Source organism: Larimichthys crocea, chromosome III (assembly GCF_000972845.2).
Source record: "Larimichthys crocea isolate SSNF chromosome III, L_crocea_2.0, whole genome shotgun sequence".
Lineage (NCBI taxonomy): Eukaryota > Metazoa > Chordata > Actinopteri > Sciaenidae > Larimichthys > Larimichthys crocea.
This window is the reverse complement of record NC_040013.1, coordinates 1026000-1036539: the sequence shown is the minus strand read 5'-3', so window position 1 is coordinate 1036539 and position 10540 is coordinate 1026000. Positions and strand designations below refer to the sequence as shown.

Here is a 10540-nt window from a genome sequence, read left to right as displayed (position 1 = left end):
GCTATCACATGTAGCTAATCCATGCTAATCTTTCGCTACATCTGATAGCTAATCTTAGCAACATGTTAGCTGGATTATTTGGCACTTTGTTAATTTTTATCATGTGATCAAAGTGTAACGCTAATTAACCAGTGATGTAAATTAGTTAGCATCATGCTAACATTAGCTAACTTATTTAAACCACCTTCACCTGTTCACACCTGTCACATGGTCCAGGTGTTGTTGTTTTTTCCACCAATAGAAACGCAGCTGAACAAAGTTTCACCAAGCTTTAATAACAAACAGCGCATCATAAAATTCATCATATTCAATATTTACACGTAAATATAAAAAAATAACATTTATAAGTTAATAGATTTGACGTTAAAGTGCGTGATGTCACAGAGAGTCCGCCCTCAGGTGAGTTCACCTGTAGTACAGAGCCATGAAAGGTGTGTGTGACAGCTGAACGCCTCCACAGGACACCCCTGATCCCTGACGACTGCAGCCCAGGATGAGGCCCAGCTCCCCCCACGCGGAGTCCTGCAGAGCCCCTGAAGTCGTGGGTGGAAACACCGCCCGCCGCATGTTCACCAGGCGGGCACCTCCACCTCCTGCGGCTCCGCCCGCCGCCTCCTGCAGGCTCTGGAGGAGGAACAGCAGGTCCACCCTCAGCTCCACTGTGTTCCCTCTGGACCACAAGCTGTACCTGGAAAAAGAGGCAAGGAAAACCGGGTCAGAACCAGAAACACACCGGACCCGACAGTCCCAGAGGTCCCCGTTAGGTGAACCTGTACCTGGTGGGAAGTCCCCGCTTCGCCATGTAGGACAGCACAGGACGGACGTCCAGATGTTCAGGGTTGGACAGCTGGAGGTGAAGCTCGGCGCGCAGGACGGACAACGACAACACATCCGAGGTGAGGAGGAACTCCAGGTCTGAGTCTGAGGAGCAGGAGGAGGAGCAGAGGTTAGGAACATGACACGATGTTTTCAGAGCTAATCCGTCGTTAGTCTGTCAGCAGGACGTCTCGGCTGAGGCTCATTAGTATGCAGATCAGGAGCTGCTGCAGTAATCTGCTGCTCAGGCTAGCATTGCTAATTAGCTTTCATTAGCAAAACACTAGCAAGCTAAAAAAGTTTTAACGCTAACTAATGACCGATGTTAATGACCTGATTTCATCCTGATCTGTGACCCACAAGAGGGTCTGAGTCTGGAGTCTTAGTCCCAAGTCTTAGTCTGTAGTCTGTCTTAGTCTGGAGTCTTAGTCTTAGTCTGTATTCTTAGTTTTAGTTTGTAGTCTGGAGTCTGTCTTAGTCTGGAGTCTTAGTCCCAAGTCTTAGTCTCAAGTCTTAGTCTCAAGTCTTAAATCTTAGTCTTAGTCTTAATCTCAAATCTTAGTCTCAAGTCTTAAATCTTAGTCTTAGTCTTAATCCCAAGTCTTAGTCTTAGTCTTAAGGGGGTTTTCTGTTGATCTGATGATGTTCTAATGTTTCAATCAGCTGATTTTAAATTCAGTCGTAGCACCGAAACTTCGAGCTAGCATTCTGCTAACGTTAGCTGTCAGATGCTAGTAGCTAGCTGGTTACATATGTTTGCTAACGTTAGCCAGCTTGTGTTTTGCTAACGTTAGCTATCAGGTGTAGCTAGCTTCCAAGTGTTAGATTATGTTAGCAAGATGCTAGCTGACTAGCTGATGGTTAATTGTTAACTAGTGTTTTGCTAGCATTGGCTATCAGATGTAACAAGCTAGCTAAGGGCTAAGGTAGTTACACCTGACAGATATTAGCAAAATGCTAGCTAGCTAATTCCCATCTGTCATTAGCTGTCACTGAAACTTTTAGTTAGCTGCTGTTTTGCTAAAATTAGCGACCAGATGTAAATAGCTCGCTAATCAACGAGGACTTGCTAGTTAGCTAGTGTTTGGTTTACATTAGCTATTAGCTATTAGCTACAGTCATTAGTTATCTGAGAGCTAATGTTTGTAGTCTTAGTCTGTAGTCTTAGTTTGGAGTCTTAGTCTTAGTCTGTAGTCTTAGTTTTAGTCTGGAGTCTTAGTCTGGAGTCTTAGTCTGTAGTCTTAGTCTGGAGTTTTAGTCTGTAGTCTTAGTCTGCCATCTTAGTCTTAGTCTGGAGTCTTAGAATCAGAAATACTTTATTAATCCCCGCAGGGAAATAGTTTTTGTTACAGCAGCTCCCAAACAGTCAGTGAGAAAACAAAACTTTAACACTAAACACCTGTAAGATAATAATAAACATCTGTAAGATAATAATAATAAACATCTGTATGATAATAATAAATATCTGTAAGATAATAATAAACACCTGTAAGATAATAATAAACACCTGTAAGATAATAATAAACACCTGTAAGATAATAATAATAAACATCTGTATGATAATAATAAACACCTGTAAGATAATAATAAACACCTGTATGATAATAATAAACACAGGTATAAATAAAACCAGTGACAGTGAATAATAATAAACACAGGTATAAATAAAACCAGTGACAGTGAAATAAAAACCAAGTAACACGTAGTAAGTAACTAAGTAACTTAGTCTGGAGTCTTAGTCTTAGTCTTAGTTTGGAGTCTTAGTCTTAGTCTGGAGTCTTAGTCTTAGTCTGGAGTCTTAGTCTTAGTCTTAGGGGTTTTGAGTTGCTCTGATGATGTCATGTGATCTTAAAGTTCTGCTGGTGGTTCAGGTCTACAGTTCTCCTGCAGGTCTTCAGGACTTTGTTACAGATTATCTGGTCTCATGTGGTCTCATGTGGTCTCGTGTGGACCGCTCCGGTTCTGTCTTACCTCCTCTGAGCCGGCCTTGGATCCCTCTCACGCTCCTGCAGCTCGCGCCGTCCTGACAGCAGCGGTACACGCGCCGCACGAAGCTGAACAGAGAGCTCCCCGGGAACAGCAGACCCGGACCCAGAGCTGGACCCGGACCCGGAGCGGCTCTCTGTGTGAACGGTCGAACCCGGACCCGCAGCAGGTTTCCGTGATCCTCGGGAGCTCGTGCGTTTTCCTGCCATGGCGCAGCGAGCTCCGCGCAGCGCTCCCGGCGCGTCTCCGCGCGTAAAGCTGGTCCGGATCCGGGTTCCGACCCAAATCCAAGCGGGTTAATGGCGCGAGCACGTACTCCAACATCACGTGTCACCATGAGGAGAAGCAGAACAATCCAGCTGCAGCGCGCGGAGCCCATGGTGGTCTGTCCGGTCCGGTCCTGGTCTCTGTGGGAGCTCCACCTTTATACCCCGCACAAAGAACCTGCCCCCTCCTGCCCACCCGGATCATTTACCCCCCGCAGCGTCCCCTCAATGCGCGCGCATAATGAGGCGCCCCAAAGCGCGCGGACCCCATTTACATTCATAATGACCGAGCATGACGTCACGGCACCGGGACACATGCACGAGGACCTCATCAGGATGAAGAAGAAAAAAATTTAATTATTGAACAAAAATAAGTTTGACGAGGAACGGAACCAGCAACTTAATGAACTTATTGTTTAAAAGTTTAACATGACACCTTTGATTTTTTTAATGAATTTCTTCTCTTATTTTATTTTCTTATTTTAATCATTTTGTTTCATTTTATGTATTTTCTACATTATTTCTTTTTGTTTTATTGTTTTGAACTGTAAATGTGATTTATTAAAAAAGTTTAAAAAATCTGATTTTCAAAGAAAATTCAAAATGTAAAAAAAAAAAAAGAATTTACATTAAAAAGTTTCTTAAAAAAAAAAACTTTTGGCTCCCAGATGATCAGATAAAAAACTTTTTTTGTTTCCTGACGAAGTTTGACGAGAAACGGAACCAGCAACTTATTCAACTTATTTCACCAGAGTCTGTTTAAAAGTTTAACATGACACCTTTGGTTTAATTTTTTAATGAATTTCTTCTCACTGTTTTTATTTATTTCATCATTTTGTTTCATTTTATGTATTTTCTACATTGTTTATTTTTGTTTTATTGTGTGTTTATTTGTTTTGTGAATTTGTAAATGTGATTTATTAAAAATGTTTTAAAGATCTGATTTTCAAAGAAAATTAAAAATGTAAAAAAAAAAAAGAATTTACATTAAAAAGTTTCTTTTAAAAATAAAAGTTTTGGCTCCCAGATGATCAGATAAAAAAAACTTTTTTTCTTCACAAAGAAAAGTTGCAATTTTCAGAAAAAAATTAGAATTTTCGTGAAAAAAAAATCGTAGTTCAGCTGGCGTCAGGAAAATGTTCAGAAAAATCAATATTTTCTTCAAAAAATTCAAATTTAAACTTTTATCAGTTTTTTTTGTTTCTTGTTTTGAAATATGAAAAAACTACAAACAGTATAATTTCTCTTTTTTCGGAAAATTGCAACTTTTTTTTTTTTTTTTCCAGAAAATAACTTTTTTTTAAAGAAAAAATTGCAACTTGCTCTACAAAAAATCTGACATTTTTTTGAAAATTTGTATGTTGGTTCAGGCACTGAGGCCCGGTGCACTGACGACCTCCAGCCCATTTGGCGGTTCCGTCAGCTCCACCACCGTCTTCCTGACGCCAGCTGGACTTTTTTTTTTTTTTTTGAAAATTGCAACTTTTTTCTCAGAATTCTGATTTATTCTCAGAAAGTCAGAATTTTATGAAAAGCACGACGCACTTTTCCTTAAAAAAGCGAATTTTCAGCAAATTGAGTTTTTGACTTTCTACCAAGAATGAGACTTTTTTTTTTTTTGGAAAATTGCAGCTTAAAAAAAAAAAAATCTGACTTATTTTCTGAAAAAAGTTGCCAAAAAAAAGCAATTAAAAAAAAAAAACCCCAACAATTTTTCTTTAAAAAAGTCGCAATTATCAGAAGAAAAATTAGAAATTATAGTGTTTGTAGTTTTTTTATTTATTTTTTTCCATAAAAAATGTTTTAACATCGGAACTTTTGATGTTTTTTGTGTTGATGCGACTGAAGAGAAAAAACTGAAGATTTGATTTTATTAGAACAGAAAGTGAAAAATTTAAAAAGTTCAGAGAAAAAATAAATACAAAGAAACATTTTAACATTATAATATTTCAAAACAAAAGAAACAAATCAAACATTTTGATTTTTATGTCGTTAATGTGAAATAAATAACTTCTTTATATCCAACATGTTTCTACGGGGGCCCGGAGCAGACAAACTCGTCTGTCTGTGTGTTTTTTAAATGTCCGCACTGTCTGAACCGCTCAGCTCATTTGGATCAGAACAAACTCAAAGTTCTGTTGTGGCCCGGAGCGTCGCCCGTGTTCGGTCCTCTGTCCGTCACAGCAGGTTGACCCCGTGTTTGAGCAGCCGGTGCCGGGCCTTGCCGGGCAGCGTGAAGGCGCTGTCCTGGTGGTTCGGGATGCCCGAGTTTCTGAGCGAGCCGCTCTGCTGGAAGAACGTCTCCTGAGCCGGGCTGCGCGTCCCGTACACAGCGGCAGCGGCGCTCCTGCAGAGAAGACCAGACATGAATGACAGATTCAGACAGCACCACCCCCGACCTCCACCTGAGGAGCCCCTCCTCCTCCTCACCTGATAATGGCCTCCTGCAGAGTCTCAGTGTTGCAGAAATGTGAGTGCAGCAGCGACGTGGCTCTGACAAAGGGACGCTCAGCGGCTCCGCCTGCTCCACCAGACAGGTTGGCTGCAGAGACACAAAGAAACCACGTCACCTGGACAGGTAAAACAATGCTGGCCCCGCCCCCATCCATCCCTGAGTACAGTGGGCGGAGCTCTCACTCGTCATCGTGCTCTGAACGCAGTCAAAGTGTGCAAACATGTACGGTCCAGGAGGTCCAGGTACGCCCGGAGAAACGGTCCTCAGGTGAGCCTCGAGTCCGTTCAGAGACGCCAGACTGCTGTGATACTGAAGGAGAGGAAACCAAAGACTAACGTTAAAGAAACCACAGATTAACGTTAAAGAAACCAAAGATTAACGTTACAAAAACACAGATTAACGTTAAAGAAACAGATTAACGTTACAGAAACACGTCAGGCATTAACGGCGTCGTTTCTTACCACTTCCTCCATCGCGGCGTTGTCACTCAGGAAGTGAGGCTCCGCCAGCAGAGCCAGAACCAGACCTTTGACCCGGTGCAGGTACAGTGTCATGGGGATGAGAGGAGTCTCGTCAGGGTCGGAGTGAGGAGGAGGAGGAGGAGGAGGAGGAGGAGCTCCACCTCTATCGGCCTCCTCGTTGTCAACGTGTGGTTGTTCAAACGTCGTTCCACCAGCAGCGTCTCCGTTCAGACGTTCTTCTAGCGCCGACCCGTCTCCGTTGGTGAAGCTCAGGTAATACGACTCATCCAGCGCCGCCTCCTCCTCGTCTGCTTCCTGTTTCCCGTTTGAGAATTGAGGCGGGTCGGCGGCGGCTTGTGATGGACCCGGACTGAACACGGAGCTGTCTGACAGGTGAGGGCTGAAGGAACCTGGATCAGACCGGTCCGACTCAGAGGACGGCATGTCGGATAAAGTTCTGGAGAGGCGGGTTCTGGTCGGGGCGCCTCTGTGTGGAGCCGGATGAGAACTGAAGTCTCTGTCGACAGGGGCGGACCGAAGGTACTGAAGCTCAGCCGGCGTCAGGAAGACGGTGGTGGAGCTGACGGTGCCGCCAAATGGGCTGGAGGTCGTCGGTGCACCGGGCCTCAGCGCCTGAACCAAATTACAAATGTTCACAGAATTTTTTCAGGAGAAAATGTCGCAACTTTCCGAAAAATAATGAGAATTTTCAGAAAAATTTAAATTTAAAAAAAAGATCACAATTTTCCAAAAAAACAAGGACGCAATTTTCTGAAAGAGATTTTTCAGAAAAAAATCTGATATTTCGTAAAAAAAAAAAAAAAGATCGTAATTTAAAGATTTTTCAAAAAAGAATGTAATTTTTTTTTGTAGGAAAAGTTCAATTCTCAAAAAAAATTCAAACGTTTCTGAAATGTTTTTCAAGCATTTGGTTTTCAAAATAAAACATCCTGTGCAGACACTGAAGGGAAACAGTTTTCAAAATAAAACATCCTGTGCAGACACTGAAGGGAAACAGTTTAACTACGCAGAGACTCGAGCGAGCCGCGTGGAGATGAAGAAAATGAAACGTACTTCCTAAATGTTGAACTAAGTTAGTGAAACATGAATATTGACTCGTGGTCTTCAGTCCACGCTCTCTGCTGACAGATGAAGCAGATGACTCGTGGTCACGTCTCACCTTCGTGTACGTCTCGCTCTCGTGCACCATCACCTTCATGGTGAGCTCCGGAAACATCTGCGTGCTGACGACTCTGAGGACAGAAAACACGAAGTGAGTCATGAAGACCGCGGCGCTGCCGCAGGAAGTCTGATGTTTGTTTGGACGGCAGCTCACCGTCCTCTGAAGAGGATACAGCCGGCGGACACCAGGGGGCAGCGCTGACACGCCTGCAGGATGAGGGCAGCTTTGAGGAGGAGGAGCGGGTCCACCTGCACACAGGAAGTCAGAGAGTCACTTCCTGTAGAACATCAGAGGAGACAGCACAGGTTAGATGAACGTTGTACATACGTTGGTGGAGTCGATGGTTCTCACACAGCTGAACACGTGATGAAGCTGAGACGATCCGGACTGAAGGTACGACAGGTACCGCGCCCAGCGAGCGGCCAACACCTCCGAACTGTGAAGCTGCAACGTAAACACAACGTAAACACAACGTTAGATCAGAGACACAAACAACGTAAACACAACGTAAACACAATGTTAGACCAGAGATACAAACAACATAAACACAACGTAAACACAACGTTAGACCAGAGATACAAACAACATAAACACAACCTAAACACAACGTAAACACAACATAAACACAACGTAAACAACAACGTTAGACCAGAGACACAAACAACGTAAACACAACGTAAACACAACGTAAACAACAGCGTAATCAACAACGTTAGACCAGAGATATAAACAACATAAACACAACGTAAACACAACATAAACACAATGTAAACAACAATGTTAGACCAGAGATACAAACAACATAAACACAACGTAAACACAACATAAAAAACAACATTAGACCAGAGACACAAACAACGTAAACACAACGTAAACACAACGTAAACACAACGTTAGACCAGAGACACAAACAACGTAAACATAAGTAAAAACAGCATTAGACCAAAGACGCAAACCTGGTAGCTCTGCCGGACCGAGCCGTTGTAGAAACAAAAGAGGTCAATCAGCTGATCCAGGAGCTGACAGATGCTGACGGTGGGGACATCCGCTGAGCAGCCGAGAGCCTGAAAGAGACAACAACCATCAAAACACTGAGAGACATCAGGAACATCTGGACAAACATCAGGAACATCAGGACAAACATCAGGACGAACATCAGGACAAACATCAGGACAAACATCTGGACAAACATCAGGAACATCAGGACAAACATCAGGACGAACATCAGGACAAACATCAGGACAAACATCAGGACAAACATCAGAAACATCTGGACAAACATCAGGACGAACATCAGGACGAACATCAGGACAAACATCTGGACAAACATCTGGACATCCTGCAGCTCGCTCACCCAGAAGAAGTCATCCTTCATGCAGATGGCGAACTTGTTGCGTCGCAGCCTCAGCACTCGTACCGGAGAGAAGGAAAGTTCAGAGACGCAGCGACTGACGCCGGCGAGCTGCCCACAGAGCAACTCCTGACGGTCTAAAGGAGTCTGACACAAACACACCACCATCATCATCATCACCATCATCATCATCACCATCAACATCGTCAACGTCACATGATGATGATGATGGTGATGATGATGATGGTGATGACGGTGACGACGACGACGGTGATGGTGGTGATGATGATGATGATGGTGATGATGGTGACGATGGTGGTGATGATGATGATGATGGTGATGATGGTGACGATGGTGACGATGATGATGATGATGGTGATGATGGTGATGATGGTGACGATGGTGATGACGATGATGACGATGATGGTGATGATGGTGATGGTGATGGTGATGATGGTGACAATGATGATGATGATGGTGATTATGATGATGATCATCATCACCATCATCATCATCACCATCATCATCATCAGATGGTGATGATGATGACGGTGACGTTGACGATGTTGATGATGATGATGATGATGATGATCATCATCATCATAATCACCATCGTCACCATCATCACCATCATCATCATCATCATCGTCATCATCATTGTCACCATCATCACCATCACCATCATCACCATCATCGTCATCATCGTCATCACCATCGTCACCATCATCACCATCACCATCACCATCATCACCATCATCATCATCATCGTCACCATCGTCACCATCATCACCATCATCATCATCATCACCACCATCGTCACCATCATCACCATCATCATCATCATCACCACCATCACCGTCGTCGTCGTCACCGTCATCACCATCATCATCATCACCATCATCATCATCATCGTCATCGTCATCGTCATCATCATCATCACCATCATCGCCATTGCCACCGTCATCATCATCACCATCATCATCATCACCATCATCATCATCATCGTCATCGTCATCATCATCATCACCATCATCGCCATTGCCACCGTCACCATCATCATCATCACCATCATCATCATCATCGTCATCGTCATCATCATCATCACCATCATCGCCATTGCCACCGTCACCATCATCACCATCATCATCATCACCACCATCATCGCCATTGCCACCGTCATCATCATCACCATCATCATCATCACCATCATCATCATCATCGTCATCATCATCATCATCACCATCATCGCCATTGCCACCGTCATCATCACCATCATCATCATCACCATCATCATCATCATCATCATCGTCATCGTCATCGTCATCATCATCATCGCCATTGCCACCGTCATCATCATCACCATCATCATCATCACCATCATCATCATCATCGTCATTGTCACCGTCATCGCCATCATCATCATCGTCATCATCGTCATCGTCATCATCATCATCACCATCATCGCCATTGCCACCGTCATCATCATCACCATCATCATCATCACCATCATCATCATCATCGTCATTGTCACCGTCATCGTCATCATCATCATCGTCACCATCACCATCATCATCATCATCATCATCGTCATCGTCACCATCATCATCATCATCATCGCCATTGCCACCGTCATCATCATCACCATCATCATCATCATCGTCATCACCACCATCACCATCATCATCATCATCATCGCCACCGTCATCATCATCACCATCATCATCATCATCACCATCATCATCATCACCATCATCATCATCATCATCATCATCGTCACCGTCATCGTCATCATCGTCATCACCATCACCATCATCATCGTCATCATCATCATCATCATCGTCGTCACTGTCATCACCATCGTCATCACCATCGTCATCATCGTCGTCATCGTCATCACCACCATCACCATCATCATCGTCATCACCATCGTCATCATCATCGTCATTGTCATCGTCATCACCATCATCATCGTCATCACCATCGTCATCATCATCGTCATTGTCATCGTCATCACCATCATCA

At 43.6% G+C, this 10540-nt stretch overlaps 2 protein-coding genes across 2 annotated transcripts; both read right to left on the bottom strand.

The window, feature by feature from the left end:
* Nucleotides 1-265: 265 nt before the first annotated feature.
* si:ch211-170d8.2 (hypothetical protein) lies at nt 266-3455 on the bottom strand. Its single transcript, XM_010752438.3, has 3 exons — nt 2788-3455; nt 777-921; nt 266-688 (listed from the first exon to the last, which is right to left on the bottom strand). The coding sequence occupies exons 1-3, from the start codon at nt 3179-3181 to the stop codon at nt 406-408; spliced, it is 822 nt and encodes a 273-aa protein (XP_010750740.3). The 5' UTR covers nt 3182-3455; the 3' UTR covers nt 266-405.
* Nucleotides 3456-4953: 1498 nt separating this feature from the next.
* On the bottom strand, nt 4954-8705 carry hps4 (HPS4 biogenesis of lysosomal organelles complex 3 subunit 2). Its single transcript, XM_027273625.1, has 9 exons — nt 8522-8705; nt 8124-8231; nt 7495-7611; nt 7321-7415; nt 7165-7237; nt 5985-6617; nt 5706-5832; nt 5499-5610; nt 4954-5415 (listed from the first exon to the last, which is right to left on the bottom strand). Exons 1-9 carry the CDS (start codon nt 8702-8704, stop codon nt 5247-5249), a joined length of 1617 nt encoding a protein of 538 aa, XP_027129426.1. The 5' UTR covers nt 8705; the 3' UTR covers nt 4954-5246.
* Nucleotides 8706-10540: the final 1835 nt, after the last annotated feature.

Coding starts and splice junctions, on each gene's coding strand:
- hps4 (XM_027273625.1), bottom strand. CDS start 8,704: ATGATGGTGATGATGATGATGGTGGTGTGTTTGTGTCAGACTCCTTTA. Junction 6,618..7,164: donor AGAGCGAGACGTACACGAAG/GTGAGACGTGAC, acceptor AATTTGGTTCAG/GCGCTGAGGCCCGGTGCACC. Junction 5,611..5,705: donor CGTTCAGAGCACGATGACGA/GTGAGAGCTCCG, acceptor GTGTCTCTGCAG/CCAACCTGTCTGGTGGAGCA.
- si:ch211-170d8.2 (XM_010752438.3), bottom strand. CDS start 3,181: ATGGGCTCCGCGCGCTGCAGCTGGATTGTTCTGCTTCTCCTCATGGTG. Junction 922..2,787: donor CCAAGGCCGGCTCAGAGGAG/GTAAGACAGAAC, acceptor CCTGCTCCTCAG/ACTCAGACCTGGAGTTCCTC. Junction 689..776: donor AAGCGGGGACTTCCCACCAG/GTACAGGTTCAC, acceptor CTCTTTTTCCAG/GTACAGCTTGTGGTCCAGAG.